Source organism: Macrotis lagotis, chromosome 8, assembly GCF_037893015.1.
Source record: "Macrotis lagotis isolate mMagLag1 chromosome 8, bilby.v1.9.chrom.fasta, whole genome shotgun sequence".
Taxonomy (NCBI): domain Eukaryota; kingdom Metazoa; phylum Chordata; class Mammalia; order Peramelemorphia; family Peramelidae; genus Macrotis; species Macrotis lagotis.
The window spans coordinates 165,884,771-165,911,466 of NC_133665.1; the positions used below are offsets into that span (position 1 = coordinate 165,884,771).

The window sequence follows — 26,696 nt, forward strand, 5'->3', positions numbered from 1 at the left end:
GTTTTTACAATACAAGAGAAACCTAGAGTTTAGAAAAAGCAAATCCTCCTTTCAAAGTCCTCTTCCATTTAATTCTGGGTCATTCTGTCCTGAAGTAATTATTATATCTATCTCCAGTTGTCTTGTGTCCAAGAACCGGGGAAGTTTGCAGATATACACTTTATATTTAGAACTCTTCATCCAAGGAGCTTGGGATTGGTTCTGTCATCTGGTATTCTCTTGAAAATAAACACAGAGGCACATGGACTAAGAGTGGTGAAGACAGAGAAACAACCTCGATTTTGAAGTGATCTATATATATAATTATATATTGAATGAGCAGTTAGTCATTTATATAGGTTTTCTTTTAAATTGGAATTTCAAGTCCAGTGACTGGTGCATAGTAGGTATTGAGCATTTGGTTGTTTGCTTGATTGATTGATTCATTTTCTATTGGCACAAAAATGAGACATTTGGCCTATTGGAAATTTCATTTTTCCTTTGGCTTTTGGTCTTCAGCTTTCTTTAATTGGAAAGACAAAATAAAAAAAAGTATTGGTTTGAGAATTTCTCTAAATCAATCTTGAAGATGACATAGTTAAAAAATAATAATTTAAGATAGTGATGATAATATCAATTTCATATCCATAGTGATACAATCTTCCAGAAGAAAATTATTAGAATAAAATATTTGAAAATGCTCACTTGATTTCATTGTGTGTACTCTGAATACTGGTAAGCCTTTTTTTAAAAAGGAAAAAGTTTTGTTTTGTTTAATTTTTTAATGAAAGCTGTAAGGCTCCCTTCAGGGAAAAGTTTTAAAAGGGGAACGAGTCTATCATTTTGGAAAGCACAGGCTTGCAAAACAATTTAGGAACCACTCGATTAATATTTATTGTCTACTGAATATCAGGCATTATCTAACCTTAATTACTGAATGGGCATTTTGTCAGTCAAACTAAGACCTGGAAAAGACATTAGCTTAAAAAGGCCAAAGTCTCCCACTGAATCTGGGGCCTTTTCCAGTCATCTTGATCTATCTGTCTCTGGATCCAGAGGGCTTCAGAGGAGAGAATAAAGATTGCAACTTTGCACAGACTTCTTTCACTTAAATCCTGCTGCATTACTGCAAGTAATGATAACAGCAACCTGATGTCTTAGTCCTTAGAACAAATAAATGAATGGCTGTGATAAATACAGAGGATGCAAGGGAGATAATCAAATAGTCCCCATCCTCAATGAGGCTTATAGTCTTTTTGTGTGTGTGTGTGTATATATATATGGAGCTAAATATTTGTGTCTACAACTATCTTGGAGGGAGAGGTAAGGGAGTGGAAAAGAGAGGAGACTAAAGAGGTGCTTATTCAAGATAGATACATGATAAGTTTGGGAGGGAGGAATTGGGAGCTTTTTTTCCCCACAGAAGATATTTGAGTTGAAGTTTAAAGAATCTTGAGAAATCTAAGAATCAGAAGTGAGGTAGGAGTGGATCCCCAAGTATAGTGGTTCCCCAAGGCAAAGTCACAGAGAATGAAGATAGAATGCAGGGATGAGGAGTGATATGAAGGGAGGAAATGTATAAGGCAACTGCAAGTATAAAACGAGACCATGCTATAGAGAGTTTTAAATGCCAGCTCTAGGAAATTATCTTTGACATAGGAGGTATTAGTGGATCACTGGAATTTCCCAAGAAGTAAAGTAGCAGCGTCAGAGACTCATTTTAAGAAAGTCATTTTAGGGGTAGCTGGTGGAACAGTGGATAGAGCACCAGCCATGGGGTCAGAAGGATCAGAGTTCAAATATGACCTCAGACACTCATTAAACCTAGCTGTGTGACCACGGGCAAGTCACTTAGCCCTGTTGTCTTGCAAAAAAAAAAAAAAGTCACTTGCGCAATTTTGTGAAGAGCAAATTGGAAAAGGGAGAAATTTGAAGCAGGTGGGATCAGACTGATGTGGTGGTTCATGTGAAGGTCCATGAGGACCAGAGGTAGGTAGGGATTGTATGAATGGAGAGCACTGGATAGAGGTGAAGAGATAGATGTTTACTAAGGAGACCGGAAAAATAAAATTGACAGATGATTGAAATGGGGGTGGGGGGATAAGTGTGAGATTTAAATGAAAAAGATTTTGAACCTGAGTGACTTAGGAGATCGAGGTTCACTTAGAAGTCACAAAAATAGTATGATAAGCAATTCAGGTCTACCTTTTGATATTCATCCAGACTTCATGAACCTAAGGATACTTACCAAATGCCAAGATTTTGAAACAAGTATATATATTGAAATTAATTGAATTGATGTCTTTTTGTCTGTGATTGAAAATATGACAAATATTAGTTGCTATTCTGACAGGATAGTGAATTGAAGCTTTCCAATAAGGAATCATTCAAAGAATTGTCTGGCAGCTTTTTAATCAATACTGCTTTGGCCTACACTGGGTTAAATCAAATGCGTTTCATGGTTAATCAGTGAATTGGGTACCTTTGAGGTGGAACAAGCTTTGTTGGATTTCATTCTAGGGAAGCAATGGGAGAATTCTTTGCCAAAGGAGGTTTTGATTTGCTCCAGACATGGTTTACTGACATTTGCTGAGTAGCTTGTTTCAACTAAATAAATGGATCAGGTTTCTGAGTAACAGATTACAGCAAGGTCAGTCAGTGATATGTGTCATTTTAGAATATTGTCTATGGCTGAAGAGCCCTTATGATAGCAACCTTTCATGTTGCCTGTAGATGAGAAAATAAATGCAGGAAAAATGGTTTCTTTCCCTTCCAGATACTCAATAAAAATTACTGACCAAGGAAATCACAGGCATAATTACCCCTCTTACAGATAAGGGAACTTTCTTGAAAAAAGCCCTGTTTATTTTCTTCCCTTCTCCCTCTTCTGCCTTCTCCTTCTTCTAGTTCATTTCTCTTGTTTTCTTCAATCCCACTCCTGGACCTTTTCCTCAACTTTGCCCTCCTCCGAGTTGCCCTTCCTTCCCCCTTCCCCTCTCATTACCTTCTAATTCATCAGAGGATGCCATTCATTCATGTAAGGTAACTGGAACTTATCAAGCAAAGCTAGGAAATCTCTTTTTAATCCTATTATATTATCCCTATCTTGAGTATTGACCCCATATCAGATTTTTCTGTTCTATTCTTTCTGGTCAAAAGACCATTCTCCCTCTCTAAAAGAGGGCAGTCAGTATTATGAGAAGACGGGCTATATAAAATATTTAGTCCAGAGAAGGGAAAAATTGGATTTGGAGGGAGGAGAATGTTTGAGAGGGTGACATGACAACTACATTGAAGTTTTGAAAGTCTTCCATATGCCAAAGGAAGGGTTAGATTTACCCTGCTTCACCTCAGAGATTAGACAGCATCAAGAGGTGCATATTGTAAAGAAACCAATATGGTAACCACATAATGAAAATTTTCTCAGCATTTAGAATTGGTCAAAGAATGGAAAGACTGAGAATATGACATGTTCCCCCTCTTTGGATGTCTTTAAGCAAATGATAAATGACCACCTTTGGAGTATATGATAGAGTAACTTCATATTTGGGCAAGGATGTGACCACCTCTGCAACTGATGTCTTCACTTTCTTTCCCAGCACATCACACTCCTTAATAAGACTTTTGAGGTTCCTTCATATGTTTGTCACTTGTCTCTATGTGAATTACTAGTAATAAGTAGTGGTCATATGCATGACAAGTAATGGAATGCTCTTGGTTCTGTCTTGTATGAATGGCCTAAGAAGACAGCAGACCTGGCTACTGTTATTCTTAGGTTGGCATTTATCTGAGTCTACACTCACTCAGCAAAGAATTTCTAATGACAACCATTCTTCCATTTTTACCCTGACTTGTATTGTGTTGTATTTCCCCTGATAGAACTTTTTTTGTCCTCATCATCATTCTTTACTGCACAGGAAAATACTTCTTCCTCCAGAGGTCTGCTTCCTCTCTTCTATGTCACATTCTCTACCCTTCTGCATCCTTAATCTTTCATTCCTCTTCTCATTGAAACATCATACTACCTTTTATGTTTAAAAGGAATCCTTCTTCCTGATTACCTGGACAGAGGAGAGATATCTTTGAGTCTGCTTATTCTTTGAGGATAGAAAACAATGAATTGGCAACAAAAGAAATAAAAGTCGCAAACTATGACCATCACTAAAAATTTTTCTTATTTTCTAGAAGCCAGATTCCTAAGAGAGTGTTCTTTCTTACATGGCATTTTATTTTGATACATTGACAACCACATCCAACTTCCCCTCCCTCTTCTTATCAGAATTGTCCTGGATTCCACCACTTTTTTCATCTTTTTTTCTTTTTTCTCCTTTTCTTCATTACTTTGAATCCTTATCATTCTCTTTCTCCTACCTCCATTTAGCCATGCCTCCCTCATCTATTACTTGTGGTGTTGATTTTTTAATTCAGATATAAGATGTCCTATCCCTATCAAATGTACCTTGTTAGATTAAGCTAAGTGTTCTAGTCTCTTGATGATTTTTTTTGGATCCTGAATATATCATCCATCTGTTTGCTGTCTCTCCTGGCATTGTATCATCTGCAGATTTCATAAGTCTGCCACTTAGGCTTTATTCAAGAAATTGATAAAATTGTTAAATAACACAGAGCCAAGTAGATCCCTGGAGTCCTCACTAGAGACCTCCTTTCCCATTGGCATCAACTTCTTACTGATTCTTCCTTGGGTCCAGTGCCCAGTGGATTCTACACTTTAAAGACCTGTTAGGTGGCAGGCATGGTGTTGGATGCAAACATTTGCTTTTGATCTTGCCACTCAGATATTAATGACTCCCCAAAAGATCATGCATGTTTAAAGAGCACCCTTTGTTTCTATTTTTTTTCTGAAATAAAAACAATGCTTTAGGATTACTGAAACATAGGAATAAAACTTCACTGAAACATCACACCACTTTTTACTTGTATATTTGCATACTTTATTTACATTAACTTTGTTATTTATGGAAATAGTGGGCTTTGCTGTGAGCTAAATTGGTGGTATTTCACTATAGTATCAGTATGGGGTGACACTTGGCAGTGTGGTACCTCAGGTTTAGGGTGTTTCCTTGGCTAATTGTTGGTTATTGGTACCAATCTGTGTAATGTATAAGAAATCTGCCATGGAAACAACCTATCTTTTAAGAGCAGCAGTTACACACACACACACACACACACACACACACACACACACAAACACACACACCAGTGGTATAACTCAAGACTGATAGACATCCTGCTTTTAGATTAATAAATGAGCTCTTCAGATAGTTGCCAACTTTATGGATATTCTTAATATTAACTCTTCAACTAATGATGATGGAACGGAAGTATGCACATTCATCAAGATGACATAAACTAGAGATTATTGGACAAAATAATGCTAAGAGAACATGCCAATAAATATTCTTAATCTGCACAAATGTAGCTCCTGTTACAAATAAAATATAGATATTGCATTATGAACAATGAATGTTATCCTGCCTTCAAAGCAATTATCTGTTAAGCTTGCTTGACAGTTTTGTAACTAAAATGTTTCTCAACAGTCAATGGCAATAGCTCATTTCCAGGGAAGAGATGATGTTACAAATATATTATTTCTTCTTTCATTTAAAATTTTATTGGATTTATTTGAAAAATTTGGGGTTATTTCCCAGTATCATCACTATTGTCCCTCTCACTCTTCATTTGAAAAGGCTGGCAAAAAATTAACAGATCTTTTCCATACCAAACTTTGTGATTAAAGCAACTCCTTTCTTGAGTAACATATACCAATGTATTTAATAGAAATGACTAAACCAATTAGGCACCCAGTGGGTGTGTTAATGTCTTACTCATTTGAGGTTTCATTTTGATCACTTCTATAAAAATCTTACACCTACACAAATATCTTGTGCCCTAAAAAGTGGAGGATATAATCAACTATGTAAGAGCTTTATGGCCAGATATAATGAAATAGAGACTATACCAATTAGAGATAAACCTCTCAGTTGGAGAGGTCTATGGATTTCAGTGGATGGTCTATGATCTTGGATTAGAAAAATTGCCTATTTATTTTCTTTAACCTCTTACTGAAAGAAAGCATTTCTTTCAGGTATACCAGAGGGGTACATTGATACACATACAATAAAAGGTTAAGAGTCCCTGACAAAATTTCTTTGAAAATATAACAATTCACTTTTTTACTTTTAACCACAAAACCAAGCTACCATGTTAAATATTACCACTGCGTTTATTAAGTCATTTTAATGACTCCATACCTATATCTTGTAGAGTTTGCAGGTACCAAACATTTATGTATTTTTTTAGGTTATTGCAAGGCAAACTGGGTTAAGTGGCTTACCCAAGGCCACCCAGCTAGGTAATTATTAAATGTCTGAGACCGGATTTGAACTAGGGTAATCCCGACTACTGGGTCAGTGCTCTGTCCACTGAGCCACCTAGCCGCCCCCATTTATGCATTTTTAAGAGAATCATTTCATGAAATAATATTTCAGAAAAAAAATCTCATGGAGCTGGAAGCTATGGTTTCCACATTCATGAACCATGTATATTTTCCCCACATGTGTGATGGAATAGTCTTGTTCTACAGGTAGACTAACAAACAATGAGTTGCAATTATAGAAACGCCTGGTCTCTCCGCTGGGTTTGTTGTCACTGAGGGCAAGCTGCACAGGTAGACCTTTGGACCCGATGGAGAAGATCATTCTTAATGGGGGAACTACTTAATTCAATTTGGTTTCAATGAGCTTTTAGTGAAATATGCCAGGACCTTTGATAGGAATTCATAAATAAAAGTACTGGTGTCTAGTTTAAGCTTCTTATACCAGAGAAAAGACAACATGCAAATAGGCAAGTGAATAGAAAGCATAAATCAATGGATGCAAAGTAATTGAGGAAAGGTCTGATGGGGAATCTAAGTTATTGGTTCATTGCAAGCAAGGGAGCCCAAAGACAAATGTTACAGAATTCATGACTTGTTTAGGGACCGCTTTATTTACCTTCTTCTCTTGGCATGGAGAGATTTTTGTTGCTCATGCCTGAGCAATAACACCAACACCACCAATAATAAGAATAACGTGTACAGTGCTTTGCAGCTTGCTAAGCTCTCTGGGGACATTATTTTCGTTGAACTTTATAGCATCCCTCAGAGGATTTTGATTACTATTGTCCCCATTTGAGAGGTGAAGAAACTGAGCTGAGACATGAAAGATTTTATGGAGAATCATATAGCTAGTAAGTCTCTCAGGCAAAATGAGCACCTATGCCTTTCTGATTCCCCATTCAATCTGCTTGGGCAAATTTAATTCCTCTTAGCCTCAGTTTCCTTGAGTGTAAAATAAGAATTATAATAGCAGCTGCCTCCCAGGATTACTGTGAGGATTAAATGAAATGATATGTGTAGAATGTTTTGCAAACTTTAAAGCACTATGAAAATGCTAGCCATTGCTATTATTAAAATGAGTTTAGTCAGCATGACTTATTACGAGAGTATATAAGTAAATGTATATATATTTTAGCATGACTAACTGCACCCTTCATTCATCTGACATAATTACTATTATTAGATCGTTCCCAGGGATTTCTAGTTTTCCATGCAAAACATTGGCAAGAATGATAGATCTGGCATCAGGAGACCTGTGTTCCAATTTTAGATCAGCCACTTATTTCTTGAATGACCTTGGTCAGATCAATGTCCCCCTGGGCCTCAGACATCTCATCTCTAAAATGAAGAGGTTAGACTAGATGACCTGTGAGGTCCCTTCCAACTCTGATGCATATAGTCATATGACCTTGGGCAAATGACTTAATGTTCGTGGGTCTCAGTTTCCTCATCTGTAAGGTTCCAAACTAAGCCCACAATCATCCACTTAGTAAATGTCTGAGATTCAAACAGGGTGCTTGACTCCAAGATGATCATCCTGGCTAGAACCCCAGACTGTGTCAGTTTAAAATGACAAACTTTTCCAGAGGACTTCTGCCTTGTTTTCCTCATTACATTTGTATATACTAGATCCAAAGAGTCAGAAATGCAATTTTATAGACCATGTGCTGCCAGAACAATCCCAAATGTTGCCAGGACTAGACTTAGATGTAACTGGGAGATATTTGACAACATAAATAAAAATTCAATAAAATATACATAGCATTACATTAACTAGACCAATATCATCCCCACTCCAGGCATTAGAAGGTCCTCTTTTTTTTGTATCTGATACCAAGGGATTAGATGAGCTTTGAGTTCTGAAATTTGCCAAATAGTTTAAAACAATGGATTATTTGTTTCTATTTATCAAAACAATGGGGAAGAGGTTGTAATTTCCTTTGAAAGAAGTCATGTGTGTCTGCCATTATTTGCCAGGTATATCCTTGTAGCCTAGTCACTTTAACCTAGTTAACAAAATCCTGAAAGGAATTTATAAGAAAATAATTCTGAAATAATAAATCAAGACCAAGGGGGGAAAAAATCAAATCTAAGGAGTGCTAATGAATTTTAGCTGAATTTAAAAGCTCATTTTTGCTCCCACTGAACTGATTTGCTGGCTTATTTGTAAAGATTACAACAAAGCCCCAGATTGAATTCTTCACCTGACTCAGTTCCTTATTGATGGAATCCTTTTAGACTCCCCTCTAATTTAGCAGAGTATTTTTATTAAAGCCAGCCGTACAAACATCAATTATCCAAACTGCATCTAATTTCCTTGAACATGTTCCCCCTCCTTTAGCTACCAATGGATTAGGAAGATCTGATTAGAATTCTGCAAGAAAACAAAACACAACCAAAAAAAATCTACACACAAAAACAGATGCTTAAATGAGAGTGATGGTGTTAAGAATTAAAAATAACTGCTTTGGTGCCCAAATGGTCTTCTTCTTATCTTTACTAATATAAACATGCTCACTTAACTTTATCTGCCTAGTGCCTTCTCCAATGGGGCTAAATTAATATCATAAATTGGAATAGTCAAGAGAAAAATCAGTTGTACTTATCAGTACTAACTGCCTATGATATGGTATATTTTAAAGAACATTTGTGTATATTGGAGTCAGAATTCTAGACACTGACTAGCTGATAGCCTGGGTTTATCTTTCAATCTGAATGTGAATGAGGAAGGGCCCTCAAAGTCTTTTACCTTTTATGAACTTGTGGATTGGATTCATCCCCCCACCACCAATAATGATAATTAAGAAAGAATGGACTCATTTAATCAGTCACTGAAACAGCATAGATCCCATCTTGTTGCCAGGAAGACTAATGATGGAAATAAAATGATGCAACAAAAAAAAGAAATCATTAAATTCTTGGAGGTACCATTAAAGAAAACTGTATAGAAATGGAAATGGAATCTCAATGGAATAGAAATCTTCATCTAAATGACTGGATCAACCCTTTTCTAGGTTACCTTTATATTATTCTCTATTTCATTTAATGATGTATAATTCCTTATGCATTTGAGTTAGAATGAATGAATATTAATTATTCTTCCTATTTTCATGTTACTGGTTCATGGACTTGCTGCAATACCCTTCTAATTGATCATCCCATTTCATCTCTCTTCTCTACAATCATCCTTAAAACTGCCAAAATGGTATTTTTGAAGCATAGGTCTGATATTATGATGCCCCTGCTCAAGAAACTCCAATGTTTCTCTCGCACTCCTAAGCTAAAAATACATTCTACTCTGTTTGGCAGATTCCAGGCTCATTTCCAGGTTTATTGCACATCCTTTCTCTTCAGAAATTTTAAACTGAAGACAAACAGGCATACTTACTTTTCCCTATACACAACAGTTCGTGTGTTCTCTTTATGTCTTTGTATGATCTGTTCATGGGTCCTCTCAACTCAATTCATGAGAAGTTTCCTGATCTCCTGATCTCCTTGTTGTTGGTGTATTCTTCCACAATATTGCTTACTTCATATATACTTTGTATTTCCATTCATGTGTATAAATGGTTTTCCCCCAGGTAGAGTAAAAATTCGTTAAGGGTTTGTTTCTATTCAGCCACTTCAATAATGCCCAACTCTTTTGTGATCCCATTTGGGGTTTTCTTGTGCATATGCTGGAGTGGTTTGTCATTTAACTTGCCCAGACTCACAGCTAGCAGATTTGAACCCAGGAAGATGATTCTTCCTAATTCCCGGCCCAGCTTTCTAACTACTGTGCCACCACAGTGCCCATTAACAGTAGGGACTGTTAACTTTTATTTCTTTGGATTTCTGGAGTTTTATGCAGTTTGTAGCTCATTGCCTATTGAATAATTGACTGAAGCTGAGAGAGGGCCAGTGCCAATAAGGAGACTAAAGTAGTGGGTGGTATTTGTTGGGGGCAAGTGGCACCAAAAAAACTCATTTAAAGACAATATGAAATATCAAACAGAGTGATGGATTGGGAGTCAGGGAGAACTGGGTCCCAATACAGTCCATTTGCCATTTGGGCAAGTAACTTGGCCCCTCTCAGCATCAGATTCCTTAACTACATATGGAGCTACTATAATAATTATAATCATTACCACACAAGATCACATGTGTAAAACATGGCACAAACATTATACTGTTAGATCTACCAGTTGCTTGTTTTTTATTGCTATTGGATAATTATTATGTTTTTATGTAGTGAACATTATTCACATGCATGCTATGCCTTGTACTTTACAGAACTATACTGAAGTATGGAATAAAGAAAATGTACACATTATAGCTTATTTTGTTGTTTGTTGTTGAATTAAAATTTAATAAAAATAATTATTACAATTACAATTGAGATCCTAGAAGTCAATTAGACTAACTTTTTTTACAAATAAAGAAACTGAGGCCCAATGATGCTGATTTGCCTATGATCACATAGGATTGGAACACAAGTTCTTTGTGTTTTAATTACAGGTACTAATTAAAACAAAACAAAAATATTATTATTAGATGAAAATCTAGGGCAGAAATACCCTAATTTTTTAAATGTCATTTCTTGGAAAACCCTTGAGGATCATTTGTGCTTCAGATCACGTTCTGTTTGGGGTAAGGGGTACCAGAGCCCCAGACCTGCTTCTATCACCCCCCCAAGATGTGTAAGTCATAATACTTGTGAATCTCACTGGGGACTTTGGGAGGGAAGAAGAGTAAGGCCTCTGATCTTTGAGCAGTAAGAAATCTCTTGGGAGATTCTCTTGAAACTTAAATTGAGTACAGTCATTTTCTATATTTTGTTTTCCAGGAAGAAAAGAGCGCATTGAGAATTGTTATTAGCATTTGTAGTAATGAATGAACATAACCCACATTGCAAACTTGATGTAGTTTATAAAGACTAAATAATAATAATAATAATAATGTCATGAGACCTTCTTTTTTAAACTGTCTTAATTTCATTCTCAGTTTGAGATTGCAGATTACAGTAGTTAATTATAGAAACTGGCCCAGAGTGCAACCTTAAATCAGATTTCCATTAAAGTGCATGGCTGCGGCAAATTGCTTTATGATAGTGGGAAGGAATGCTATAATATTGAGTGTAGCTGGTTACCACTCCCACCTCCCAATTTTCCTGCTGGTGCTCTACAGTACTGACCCTCTTGTATTATCTATACCCTGTATTTCTTAATTTCTGTTCACTCCTGCTTGCATCCCCAGCAAAATTAACAACTCTACTCTCCCTTTTGTGATCTCCCTAATGTATAAGCTAAACTTTCATTTGAAGTTCTGATATACACTGTCCTCCTTTTTCAGTCTTACAGCTCAAAAGAATTGTTACCTCATGGACGTGTGACATTTTCAAGTGATAATCATTAGGTTCACCTGACCAGCTCTGGGGAAGGTTCCAAAAATTAGCCTCAATTTTCTTCTACTGCCTCATTCCCCATCTGCCTTCACTTACAGAGGATCTCGGAAGGGATCTTGAAAGTCATCAAGTACAATCTGTCTCTGATTGAATTCTAATCTAAAGAGCATCTTTTGTTTTTGCATCACCTCCATTTCCAAATTTTTTTTCCTAGTCACCTGGCCTAACCATAGACACATGCCTTGGAACAAAGAAAGAGGAAAAAAAAAAAAAAGCTAGCCACATCAAGTCCATCTTTCACACATGTGTTCTCCCCAGCTCTGCAAAGAAGGAGGGGGGCAAGTTTCTCAACCCTTCAGGGCTAGTCTTCGCCATTTCAGTTACACAATGGGGGGTTGTTTTTTTTTTCCATTTCTGTAGAGCTCTTAAAACAGTATTTTCCTGATTCGCACTTTGTCTCAGTTCATAAAAACATGCTCCTATACTTCTTTGTATTCTCAGTATTCGTAATTATTTACAAAAACATTACATATTCTATCATATTCACTGAACTTTCCTTTATCACAAAGAAAAACAGTCAAGAAAAACCAACAAAGCCATAATATTAAATGATATCCACAACAATTCTGCACCCATAATCTCTTCCTTCAGGTCAAAAGTGTGGGTATAGGACAGGAACACAGGACCAAAGAATATATATATGAATGAATGTATATCATGATAGAACCAGAATGTAGGTTAAAGCTTGCTTCTGATCTCTATGACTTTGGGCAAATCACTTGGCCTCCCTGTCTCAGACTAGTGGTTTGAATTACGTGGGTTTTGAGGTTCCTTTCTGATCTGGGACCTCTAATTCTTAAACTCTGAGTAACAATTTTTTCTCTTCCCTTCCTTCTCATCTATGTGAAGAACAAGAAAAGGAGAAAGATTGTTCCTCATGGAAAATGACTACTTTTAAAGTTTGAAAGTGAAATGCAAACCAATGCTTAACAAGTAAACTAATATAGTAAGGACTTAATAATTACATATTCATACATTCATTCATTCATTTGTGTAATTAAATTCACTGTAGGGATGAAAAACAATTCCCTGACCCACACTGTCATTTGAAGTGAATTTGATTCCTGAAGTATGCCACCCAAGAAAAGTGACCCAGTTCTATTTAGTATCACCAGAGCTAGGAGAAAGTAACCTTTTCTTCATGCTGCCAGTGAAAGACTAGGTGGGAGGCTGGTTTCCTTCAAAGCTGCATTCAGGGCCTTCACTTTTCAGATCCTTTCCCATCTATGATTTCCTCAATCCATCACCAAATCACATTTTATTTTGTGTGTGTGTGTGTGTGTGTGTGTGTGTGTGTGTGTGTGTGTGTATATATATATATATATATATATATATGGAAGACATAATCTACATATATGCCTTGGTTTCGCTGTTGAGATATTAGCATTTTCAGAGTTCTTTAGGGATCATTTTATCATTATCTTGGCACCTCCTTTGCCAAGCACTATACAGAAAGAAGGTCCTTTATAATAGCTTATTAGTTTGTGGATTGATTGTTACAATGGAATTCATTTAAGCAAAAAAGCACTTTATTAAGAAACTACTCAGTTGACCCTTTGCTTGCCACTGGTAATACAAATAAAAATAATTCAAGGAACCCTAATCTCAAGAAGCTTACATTCCAAATGTAATAACTGCCATGTGTTTTTGTCCTTTGTTCTTGAAGAAGACCATCAGAGAGTTGATGACACCAGGACAAGTATGTGAATTGGATTGGAGTGACAGAAATATGGTACTAAGTCACTAGCTTCACTTTTGCTTTAAGAGCTATGTGGGCCCAGTAGCTAAATATGAATCAGGATGATTAGAGATGATCCTAGATGTCAGGTAATCGGGGTTAAGTGACTTATCCAAGGTCAAATAACTAGTGTGTGATGTCACATTTCAACTCAAGTCCTCCTGATACCAGGGCCAGCACTCTAACCCCTGCATCACCTAGGATGTCTTTTATAGTGTTATCATGAAGGCTAAATGAAATAATTTATCCAAGGCACTTTACAATCCTTAAAATACTATATAAATGTCAGCCAGCAATAGTGCTATTAAATATCTTTTTTTTAATGTGGGCTTGAGTCTTCCCTGAAGGTTTGCAGCATTTAACAGTAGTCATTAGAGAGAGGAAGAATGAACTTCCGTTAACTAAGACCAACCACTGCAATAGAGACAGGGTAATGGAACCTTCAGATTTTCAGCTCTCCTCATCCTCTAATTGGATCAGAAAATAATGCTCATTGTCCATTACTCTTATGATAATACTATCATATGCAACTTCTCTTCAAAGTTCATTTTTCTTTTGTTATTAGACTTTAACCTGCAAATAGGTTAGCAGCCCTTTCGAACACAGACATCTCCCATTGATCTTAAATGCATTTTGTACACAGCTCACTGGCTATATTAGAATAATGGTATTCCATGACAGTAAGCTTCATATCTGTGGATGCCTTGCAATTAATGTAATATAATTTAATTGTAACTTAGATGTAAGATTTCAATTCCGAGCCCTTGATGAAAAGCCATTTTTTTCTGTGGGTTTTATCAATTAATCTGTGTAATGAATTCTCTTCATTACCTAGTCCTTCATGTTAATTATAAAGGATTTTCTTATACCTATTTATCAAGTCAGAACAAGTACATGGCCCACATGTCTTTGAATATGGAATATGTACAAATAGGTGAAGGCTTTGGGGATGAATTTACATTTTGGAAAAAAATCCAATCAATTGATATCTATGGTGACATTCTCACAGCGGATATCAATTTGTTCCTTTTTCTTCAGGGGTCACCTTATTACAGAGGTGGCTACCCTGATATAATTAATATATTTCCACCTTCTCATAAAACAAATGTAAGCCATCAGAGTAGCATTTAGCATGCATTTCCCTGTCTGTGAGGGAAAGTTGACTTCCGCAATTAAATCCTGGTAATTCAACAACTTGTGATGAATCATTTTCACTAGACAGGGTAGTCTCAGGGTTACAAAGTACAAGGCAGTCTCTTCTCCCAAAGAATTTACAATTTTGTTAAGAGCACTAGATATAACCAGAGGAAAAGTTAAGAGATAGTGTGAAGTTTAAATGATCAGCAAAAAGGGGGAAAAAAAAGGAATTTCGCCTCAGAGTTTAGAAAGAACTAGCAGATCTGACTGCCTGCCAAATCTCTGACTGTAATCTTTGAAAGTCTGTGGAAAACCAGAGAAGTGGGACATTGGAGAAGGTCACATATCTGAATTGGGCAACCAGGTGGCTCAGGGGTAGAGTTCCAGGCTTGGGGACTTACCTTCATGAGTTCAAATTCAGCTTTAGACGCTCACTCACTGAGTGATCACGAATAATTGATTTGGCTGTTTACCCAAGTTTTTATCTGCAAAATAAGCTATAGAAGGATATGACCAACCATTCCACTGTCTTTGTGTCTAGAAAACCCAAATGTGAAACTGAAAGCAATTGAACAGCAACACAATATATGAATCTTCTAATGCAGGGATGAGAGTCAAGCCTGTACATACATGGTGTTGATGATCTTTGCTTCAATTTTTGGTTATGTTCTGCAGCATGATTGACAAAAATATGGTGGGCCACATGCTCATAACACTCGTGAGTATAGCCAAAACCAGATTAAAATCTAATTGATAGGGGTGGCTAGGTGGCACAATGGATAGAGCACCAGCCCTGGAGTCAGGAGTACCTGAGTTCAGATCCAGTCTCAGACACTTAATAATTACTTAGCTGTGTGGCCTTGGGCAAACCACTTAATCCCATTGCCTTGCAAAAAAAAAAAAAAACAACCTGAAAAAATCTAATTGGTAAATATTTAACAAAATAAATCAAAATACAAGACTAGATAATGTTGCATTTAAAACTAAGTCTGTATATGGCCTTCAGGGAGTCATATATGGATGAGTGGCCCTCATTTCTAGTTGCTGTATTTCATAACATTGTACTAGAATACACTTTTAAGGGCCAGAAAAGATAGCAGTGAAAATCCATTGTGACTCCATCAAAATATATCACATCAATTCAGAATTTTATCACAAAATTCTGAATTGATGTAATCCAGTGTTCTTACAAAAAGATTCATATCCCATGGAGGCAAAAATCAGAAAAGTCAAATCCATATCAAAAATAGGGAGACCTTGAGTAGAATGTCTAAGGTACATATGCTGTTGATATATTTATTAATGAATTAGATAAAGCTGTAGCTGATGTGAGATGAAGCTTGATATAAGAGAAAGAAGTTGTGAATTTGGTCTAAAAGGACCTGGATTCAAATCTCAGCTTTGCTATTTACTCTGCTTATGAAACAGAGTCGGAAGGAGAGATAACTGGTACACTGAGTGACAGATTTACAATCCTACATCTTGAAGGGTTTTCACATTAGACCAGTTCAAAGAATATATTAAGGATAAATATGAAGTCTTATATGGATTAAAAAAGATCAACCTCAGAATTACTGTTTGCAGTGATATGGTGAGATAAAAGCAAGTGTCTGTTAAAAAAAAAAGTTTTAGTGGATTACAAGCCCATTATATGTCAATAGAAGGATCTTGCTCTCTCCCTGTACCAACCCCATCTCCATACTCTTAGTTCTGTCTAAGAGTTCTATCATGTTGTGATGGAATACTATTGGTCTGTGAGAACTGATGACGAGGTGACTTAGAAGAACAGTGCAAAGTGAAGTGAGCACAGCTAGGAGAATATTCTCTATGGAAACAGCAGTGTTCTATGTTAATGACTTACTATTTACATTACCTACGTTAATGACTTACCTGTATCCTGACACAATTATGAAAGACTTAGGATAAAAAATAATATCCTTATGATAAGAGTCTTAATAGAGATCAAAGTATACTTTTTCTTTATTTTTTTGGTTTTTTAAATGTTCTTTCCCTATATAACCAACATGGAATTAAGTTTTACATGACTGTACATGCATAACATGTATCCAATTGCTCACCTTCTCAATGTAGGGAGTGGGGAGGGGAGAGAAAGAACATGGAACTCAACAATTTTTAAAAATAAATGTTAAAAAATTTTACATGTTCTTTGGGGGGAGGAATAAAATATATTTAGAGTGAGAGAATTAATATATCCAGAATATGAGAAGTGATAGAACTATTCTGCCTTATTTAGACATATAAAGACTTGTATGTGTTTTTTCATTTAAAAAACACATTGACAAGTTAAAGAGGATTCAATTGAGAAAGACCAACGTAGTGAGAGGAATGGAGAATTTGCCATATAAAGATGGGTTAAAAAAAAAAAAAACAAATCTAGGAATACGTTTTACCTTGGGAAAGACTCAGTAACTCTCTACAAATATTGAAAGACTGGTCTGCAGACAAAGGATGACACTTTAGTTATTTGGCTCCAATGGGCAGAACGGGGAGCAGGGGGTGGTCCTTGCTGAAAGACATAGTGGTGCTTAATGTAGGCCTCAGATCTTAACAAATGTGTTGTCATTTTTGTTGTTTTTAATTCATTTCAATCGTGTCTGACTCTTCATGAGCCTATTTGGAGTTTTCTCAGCAAAGGTGCTGAAATGCTTTGCCTTTTCCTTCCTCAATTAATTTTACAGGTAAAGGTTAGTGATTGACCCAGGGTCAAACACCTAATTAATATCTGAGGCTCAGTTTGACTTCAGAACTTCCTGACTCTGGACCCCAAATTCTATCTGCTGCACTGCTCTCTTAATGAATAGAACCAAGAATATTTGGCATTATGTCCCATTTCAGGAGGGACGAAATTCTGCCCTTTCATGAGAATTTCTTGTTTAAACACAGACTAGATTTCTACTCGTTGGAGATATTATAGGAGGGAGGGATTCTTGGATAGAGACCACTTAGATGGGACGGGCTCGGAGACTTCCTCCAACTTTGAACCACTAGGATGAACAATTCAAAAAAGGAAAGGATTTCAAAGGAAGTGGATAATTAACATAAATAACTGGTATAAGTACTATAGGGGGGAGACAGAGAGACAGAGAGAGAAAGGGAGAGAGAGAGGAGAGAGACAGAGAGAAGAGAGAAGAGAAAGACAGAGAGAAGAGAGGACAGAGAGAAGAGAGAAGAGAGAGAGGAGAGAGAGAGAGAGGAGAGACAGAGAGAGAGGAGTGAGAGAGAGAAGAGAGAGGAGAGAGACAGAAGAGAGAGGGGAGAGGGGAGAGAGGAAAGAGGGGAGAGAGAGAAAAGAGAAAGAGAAGAGAGAGAGGGAGAGAGAGAGAGATTGATCATCACTTTCCTGTCAGTAATGCACAGTTATATCTTACTATAGTGAAGATAGTTGCTAAGGTAAATATTTCCTAATATTAGCCGTAATGCATGCTGGTTACTATGCACACTGCTTACTAGGACCAATTCCTCAGATACAGCACTTATTTTGACAGTAATAATTTACCACCATTCTACTCTGAATAAAAATAGTATCATCACATATGTTTAACACTATTATTCTATAATAGTTTATATTTATAATATTAAAATGGAGTTCTCTTGTAAACTTAGAATTATGCATAGATACAAGTTTTTTGCTTATGTGTGTGTTTATATATGCAATATTAAAATTATATATCATAATATATGTATAATGCAATAATATGCACTTATATAATGATATACCTATTTATTGCTTGTTAATACTTACATAAAATGACATTAAGGAAATTTCTCATTTTTATTCAGTATCATTTGTAAAAAGGAATTGCTATCAGTAGTGAAGTAACATGATTTTCCACTTCTTTTCTGCTTCCCTCTAGGTTGAAGCCATCTTGGTCAATATTTTTGGTGGAATTGTCAACTGTGCTATCATTGCCAATGGTATTACCCGAGCCTGCAGAGAACTTGAACTAAAGGTACCTCTAGTGGTGAGACTTGAAGGTGAGTTATGGACCATTTGAAATGACCTTACCCCCAGCACAATTGCTTAAGAAATAGGTATTCAAATAGTTAAATATGGAATCATACTCCAACAGGGTTTTAAAAAACTCAACTTTTATCATAACTGCATCTATTACTGGGTCAACCATTTTGTATAATTTTCCTTTTCTTTCTACCTCGTCTATAGCACCATTCCAACCCAATCCGCCTCAAAAAAAATAAAAATTGCTAAGCTTTTAATAGATATTTACTGCTTACATATTATGATGCTGTTATCTTCATAAAACCACTAATGAACAGACTGAATCCACGTTTCCAATACAAATCTTGGTTTCTTTAGTTTTAAAAAAATAATTTTCCTCTGATGGCATCCTAAGAAAAGGATTTGGTGGGGAAACTAGATGGCATAGTGCATAAAGCACTGGCCTTGGAGTCAGGAGTACCTGGGTTCAAATCCAGCCTCAGACACTTAATAATGACCTAGCTGTGTGGCCTTGGGCAAGCCACTTAACCCCATTTGCCTTGCAAAAACCTAAAAAAAAGGATTTGGAGTAAGAACCCTACTGTCAAAGTAGCACAAAGGTCAAATCCACATGGAAGATATACTTAGACACACTTGTGAGAATTGGATAAACCTATTTTGTTGAGGTTATCCATGCGCTAATGAAAATTTCCTTTGGCCATGTTGAGGACAGAAGCCCACAAATGAGATCTTTGGCTATTCTAGTCCCTCCCTGGATATAGGAATTTGTCCCATTGGAAGAAGAGAGGTGAAGAGTTCTCTTTTAAAAATTTTCTATAAATATTATTATAGGAGTAGAATTTGGTATGTTCTTTTAATTACAATTATTATTCCAAATATATCTTTATGGTTTGTTTGTTTTGACAAATTCTGTGTTCACGTAGTTGCTGAAGCATGTGAAGCATGTATCCCTAGACCAAGATGATCTCATTTAACATCTCCTACTCTGCTGCTCTCACCATATCAGCCAGCTCCAGGGAGGGAAATAGTGTCTGTCATAATATTGAAAAACTTTCCAATTCTGACTCTGATTATTATACACTTGCATTCATCCTTATTCAGCTCATGTGGTCCCATGAACCTTTCCCTGACAAATATCTCCCCCAAACCCAGTCAAAATGGCTCTCTCCCTCTTCCAATTTATCATAGCTCTCTTCTATGGAGTTAGGGGCTATTATTATCCTTATTTTGTAGTTGATGGAAGTAAAGCAAATGAAATTTAAGTGACTGGCCCAAGGTCACATAATTAGGAAATATCTGCAACTAGATTTAAACTCATGTCTTCCTACTCCTGATTCAGTTTTCTATTCCCTGTACCACCTAGCTATGTTTATTTATGTGGATTTACAAGCACACACACATATGTATGCATAGCTATACAAACACTTATATGTGTATATTATATATGCATGCATAGCTATACAGATATGTATATAAAACATATATATATACACACACACACACACACACACACTGTATCCATTATATATCTATCTATTAGAAGGTAATATCAAAAGAAAGGCACTAATGGGACCTTCTGAAGAAGATGGCATTTGAGTAGTCTTGAAAGTCATGTTATCTCAAAGGTGGAAATCAGGAGGGAGCACACTCCAAGAAGGGGGAATAGCTAGGGAAAAGGTACATTTTGAGAGATGGAGCATCTTAAGAAAAGAACAAGAGGATTAATATAGTATGATCATGGAATACATTTAGAAAGCATAAGAAGACTAGAAAGGTAGAAAAGGGACCCTGTTAGGAAATTAGATTATCACAATTCCTTGAGAATAATTTATGGCCCACATCTACATTAGCAGAAGAGATCAAGTGCTGCATTTAAAGTTAAAAATATTTGGGTTTGATTATTCTTTCCTTTGAGATTAGCCAGAATTTTGACTTTAGACAAATCAGCTCACCTCTCTCTGAAACTCAGTTCTCACATTTGTATAAAAGAAATAACCATAAATCCCACTTTATAGAGATGGGAGGAGGTTCAGATGGATATCTCTAATGGGCTTTTACCATTAAGAGTGTTAGCTATGATGATGAAATAAAATTAACATTTATATATTGCTACAATATTTGCAAAGCACTTATTACACATTCATCTTAAGTCTCATATCAATCCTTGACACATGTATTAATATATTATAGATGAAGAAACTGAGGTAAACAGGGCATTAGTGACTTGCCAGAGTTCACACAGCCAGTCAAAACTGAGGGTCATTTTCAAACTCTAATCTTTCTTCCCCTATCATTATTATTTGAATCCCCAGAGACTGGCAAGGACTGTCACAGAGCCTTGCATGTAATAGAAACTTCTAGTAAACACACAAGTGGTTTCTTAATCAGTACTTATTGGGGGGCTAACATATGAAAAACTATGTGCTAGACACCAATTCTACTAGAAGGCATCTATTCCCTTAAAGATTTTATATTCTATGGGGAGATAAAACCTTTGCTAACAGAAGGCGACATAAGACAGATGTATTTGTAAGATAATATCAACATCCTTTCTCACAGTAGTTAGCAATGTTATTACTATAACTTTAAGAACCAAAGGAATCTTAGATTTGCAGTTTAATGGTACTCAACTTTAATGTTAAATTTTATCATTGAAATATGGAATTTGTTAAAGTATGACCAAAAGATTATCTGACTTCACAAAAACACATTTACAGTATCTCTGGTTTCTTTGGGAAAGGTTACCAAAACTAGTGTCCTACAGAACTGGGAATTTGAGTCATAGGCAAAATAAGACAAAGCTAGGTTTGCAAAGAGAAAAATGAATCAATCCATCAAGCATTTGAAGATGTGGCCATGGAAAGAAAGGATTCATTACGTGAAAGACCTCCAGCTTGCTTCTGTTTTGCTCAGGCTAATGTTCAAGTGAATTAATAACATACAACATATATGTAATACTTTTAGATTTGCAGAATGCTTTGTCTCCTTTGATCTTCACAACAATTCTATAAAATCGATAAAAATATAGACGAGGAAATTGAGACATATTGAGGTTAAGCAACTTGCTCAGGATGATGCATTAATTGTTCTTACAGAATTCACATGCTAATATAGTACAACCAGATTCCTCCCATTCTTATCCTCATCAGGCACCACACCTCCCACAAGAAAAAATATCCACGTCACCACTTCCTACTTCTGATATTACTGTTAGTCTTTTCCCCACCTCATTGGAATTGGATCAATTTGAAGAGTACAAAAAAGATTTTGGGTGACGAAAAAGGCCCAAATCTAGCCTTTCTAAATGTCCCTATGTTGTGATAACCCACACTAATACAAAGAGGAGGAGGCTGACCTACTAAAATTCCACTTGTACATTTGCCCAGCAAAAGTTCCCTGATTGTTCCCATAAATCTAACAGATTTCTGGCCTACACAGTAAAGACTTTTTGCCCACACACAGTGTATTAGACATGTCTTGATGAGAAAAGTTTTAATCAGTCAAATCTGGCTTGATTTAAGGGGATTTTGTGGACAAATCTTTGTTCTCAGCTATATAATAATTACAAGCTGCTTTACCAGTGGATAAAGCAAGGATTACTCTCCTCTTTGAAAATGGTAACTTTATAATTACATGTATTTACTTGCCTTATCAGAAAAGAACTCACCAGCTGAGATTCAGGATTATTTTTATTTAAAAGGCTCATGGGTGACTTGAACAACCACATATTGGTGGTGGCAAAGGGAGGAGGAGAGTTAACTTCCACAGATGATGCCTCTACCAGTGATATGGAACAAATGTTTGAGGATAGGTTTTGCTCTTTAGTTTTCCTTATTGAAATTAAGCTGGGGAGAATGTCCAGGGACGTAATTTCCACTGAATCCATAACAATAGCAATAAAACCATACCAAAAGGTATGAGATAGCATTTCTGCCAGTTCTGCATGTGTTTACAGCCCTCTGTTGGCTGAGATTTGGGGTTTCAGATGGTTTATTTATGGGTTGGGTATAAGTTTAATGAACATCGCTGAGAAGCCTCCAAAGGGAAGATGATGCAGAAGAAAAGAAAGAGAGATGCTATTTTCATTAGGAATCCAGGTTTCCCCAGGTTATTTCTTCACTACATCTGTAACAAGCCCCCCTATCCCCTTCCCAAATGGGTCTGAAAAGGAATTTTTGGTAAGGAGTGACTTCCAACAGATGACTTTTCAGTTCCTTGAAAAGAGTTAATTATTTGGAATGCATCTTTAATCACTATTTCTTCTTTTCTGTCAACCAAATAGGGACTATTTTGGTATGACAAGCTTTGAATTTTTCTTTTACATTAAACTTTTTTATCTCCAGTGATTAGTAGACTGCCTAACATGTCATTTATTCAGTTGTTTCAGTTGTCTGACTCTTCATGACCCCATGTTGGGTTTTCTTCACAAAGATATTAGAATGCCTTGCCATTTTTTTCCCTTCAGCTCATTTTACTGATGAGGAAACTGAGGTAAACAGGGTCAAGCAACTTGCTCAAGGTCGAACAATTGCTAAGATTGTGTGAAAGATTTGAACCCAGGTCTTTCTGACTCCAAGTTGCATTCTCTTTCCACTATATCAAGTCTAGTTCTACAGGTAACCGATGAACTTCTTTTGTGAGTAAAACCAGATTTTAACTGAGGAAGCTGAGTCTTCCTCTCTCCAGACCTGGAATTCTCTCTACTGCACCATCTACCTGCTAAGTATATTATTTGTACTTCATAAATACTGTCAATTGAGTAATGCAAAAGTCCACAACTTCAAGATTGTTTCTTTAGAGACTCCTGGATGCTCCTCCTAAAATTTGGCAAGCAGTTCATAGGATCGTGGTCAGAGCAGAAAGGAAATGTCTGAAGACATCCGATCCAGCCCCATCACTTAGTAAATGAGCAACCTGAGACACACAGAGGCTTAGTGACTTGCTCAAGATCACATAGCTACTAAGGATGTGAAGGATTCTTTCTGACTCCAAATCTAGAACTTTATCCACTAGTACTCTATCCACTATTAACTTTTCCAGATCACAGATCAAGATTTCTTCTCTTTCTATAGTTATTTGGTTATCTACCTTATTTGTGTCCACTGTTCATTAATAAATTCTTTGAGACCAGGAATTGTCCATCCCAAATCCTAGCCTGTTTCCCTGTAGCTGGGAGACCAGAGCTATGAGAGAACATTGGCCAGAGAGTCAATGGGTTCCTGCCCGCATGTCTCGGCACTGCCAAAACTAGTGTGTGATCTTGGGTGGAATCTGCTCAAGTAGCATGGGTCTATTTAGGACCCACTGTGAACCAGGCCCTCTGTCACTTGCTAGAGATATAAAGATAAAAGTGAAACAATCTGTACCTTCAAGGAGCCTTCCTTCTAACAAGGGAGACTATATGGATGTGTATCTCTTATCTACCTACATACATATATATGTGTGTGTGTGTGTGTGTGTATAATTAGCTATGGATATCCATAGATACATATGCCCATATAACATCATCACCTTTTGTGCCAGGCTTCTTGCTGGCCGGGGGGAGGGGGGCAATTAATAAAAAAGAAAGCTAATTCCTGCTCTTAAGGAGCTTGCAATCTAATCATGAGAAACAATTCACAAATAAAGCAAGAAAGTTGAGGATGGCCCAAAGGAAAACAGGACAGACACCAACAGGTGCCAGGTACAGGGCAGGGGAAGAGGGGGAGAATCATTCCTTGGAACAGAAACCAGGCAGGGTGGCAGATGCAAAGTGGAGTGAGTGGAGAGTCCAGCTCCTTCCCATAGACTTTAGTACTCTGTGCTCTAGGTCTCCCCTCAGATTGGAGAGTCTCAGACTTCTCGCTTTGTGACTTGGGGCAAGATTTTTAGCTTCAGTTTACCTCAGTCTCCCCATCTGTAAAATGGCCATAGTAATCCCCAAGGTTATTGTGAGAATCAAAAGAAAGTATAACTGTAAGGTGCTTTACAGAATGCCTATAGTACTATAACTGTTACCCATTTATTTATATATATATATATGGATATATATATATGTGTGTGTGTGTGTGTGTGGTGTTTGTCTTTCATTCTTAAAGAATACCATGACATCAGGGAGGTGATACCAAGGCAAACCAAGGCAAACACGTGAATTGGATATTAGAGAGAGGGGGCTGTGCTAAGTCACCAGCCTATTTTCTCCTGCAGAACCATCTGGGTCCAGTGGTCAGATATGGATCAGGATGACTGAATGTGAGGCAATCACGGTTAAGTGACTTGCCGAGGGTCACACAGCTAGAAAGTATCAAGTGTCTAAACTCAGATTTGAACTCCTGTTCTTTCTCCAAGGCCAGTCCCCTATTCACTGGACCACCTAGTTACCCATGTATTTATGAATGCATGCATGTATAAACAAATAAAATTAACACAAGGTGGCTTTGTAAAGAGCATGAGTATCAAAGAACCCAGGTTCAAACTGTTTCTGGGCTCCACAACCTGGGTGAGCTTAGACAAGGCACTTAATCTACCTGAGTCTCAGTTTCCTTACCTGTAAAAAAACAAGGTATTGGATTAGTCTCTTCAGTTTTATTTTTTTAAGTGCTGGATTGACATTCCTCCAGCCTACTTTTGCCTCATTTTTCTCAGCTATGTAAAGTAAGGCTGGGACAAAATATGCACTATAGTCCTTTCTAGAATGATCCTCCTATGACTTACATTTTCTTCAATTTCCCTCACTTTAAAATGATGAGCTTAGACAAGAAAGCCTCTAAAAATGCTTCCATACCTAGTGCTATGATTCAGTCTGCTGCTTTAAATAGAGCTGAGTTTTCTACCTTCTTTCCACCATTATATTACCATGCTCTCTATTTAGCAAATACTCTCTAAATCTCATTAACCAAATGAAACAAATCTGCTTGGCACACTGGAGGAGAATCGGTATCATGCCCATATTGTACTGAGCTTACCCCTCCGTTCAATTAAAAGAGAAGCAAACTTTCCCCTTCATTCCACTGGGGAGATAAAGTGATTAAAGGACTAGACATGGCGTTGGAATGACCTATAACTCACTTATCTTCTCTTTGCCTGTTTCTTTCTTTATACAATGGCGTTCATAAGCTTATTGTGAAGATCAAATAAGACAATCTATGTTAAGTGGTCTTTTGTTGTTATTATGATGAAATTCCCCAGAGTTTGAATCTCTGTAGATACAAGTCATGGTGAAATGTTCCAGTCATAAGCCTCAGGCACACATATCAGCTCTAGTCTATCTGTGTGGCAAAGTGACTGGTGTTTCTTGAGATCTGTCAATCTGTTGGCCTAGTGTTTGATAGGATGGATTAAAAGGGTTTCTTGAAACATTTCAGGCTACATTCCCCCCCCAAAAAAAAAAACACACACAGACTGAACAGAAGAGGACCCTACTGAACCATTGACTTGTAGCTCAACAAGGCAAAGACAAACATAGAACCAGACATGCAATGCCTTTGGCCTTGGACTAGCCTACCCTGTCATGTTTCCTGTTCAGATTTTTAAGAGTGAGAGATGTTTCCTTGAGTCTTATATGGAACTTGGCTCTGTTTTTCTCTCTGAATTCCCTCTTCTTCAAAGATCAGAATCATCCCACCTCCATCTACTGTCAGAGCATCTCTTTGTCTGATCCAGCCCTTTCTGCTCGTCGTGGATGTCAGTGAGGATTTTTCTCCCATGAGAAAGTGATTTCTTCTGTGCAGTGGCATCTCATGGCTCCTGCCCCAATGTGGCTTTTTCTTCACTATTAATACCCATCTCTACCATGCCTGTTTCTCTCTCCTTACCTCTACATGCATGGGAATACATACAATCCCATGAGTTTAGACTTCTTATTCTTTGGAAAATGAAGAGGCAGAAAAAAGGAGCAATTTTCCCTGAAAGATGGATTTTAGTATTGACTGAAAATTGTTCTTTTCTTCTGTCACCTTCTTCTTTATTAGTGCTAGTATTCTGGACTGGTCTCCATTCTCCCTCTTCCATACTTCACTTTCTAAGATAAAAAGGGGGGGAAACT

The 26,696-nt window shown here is 36.9% G+C and overlaps 1 protein-coding gene across 1 annotated transcript in view; it reads left to right on the forward strand.

Moving 5' to 3' along the window:
* SUCLG2 (succinate-CoA ligase GDP-forming subunit beta) overlaps positions 1-26,696 on the forward strand; it is a 412,323-nt gene that overhangs the window by 372,778 nt on the left and 12,849 nt on the right. Inside the window, exon 10 of the mRNA XM_074198779.1 lies at positions 18,570-18,690. Within this exon, the coding sequence (XP_074054880.1) occupies positions 18,570-18,690 (121 nt within the window). The remainder of the gene's footprint in view (positions 1-18,569; positions 18,691-26,696) is intronic.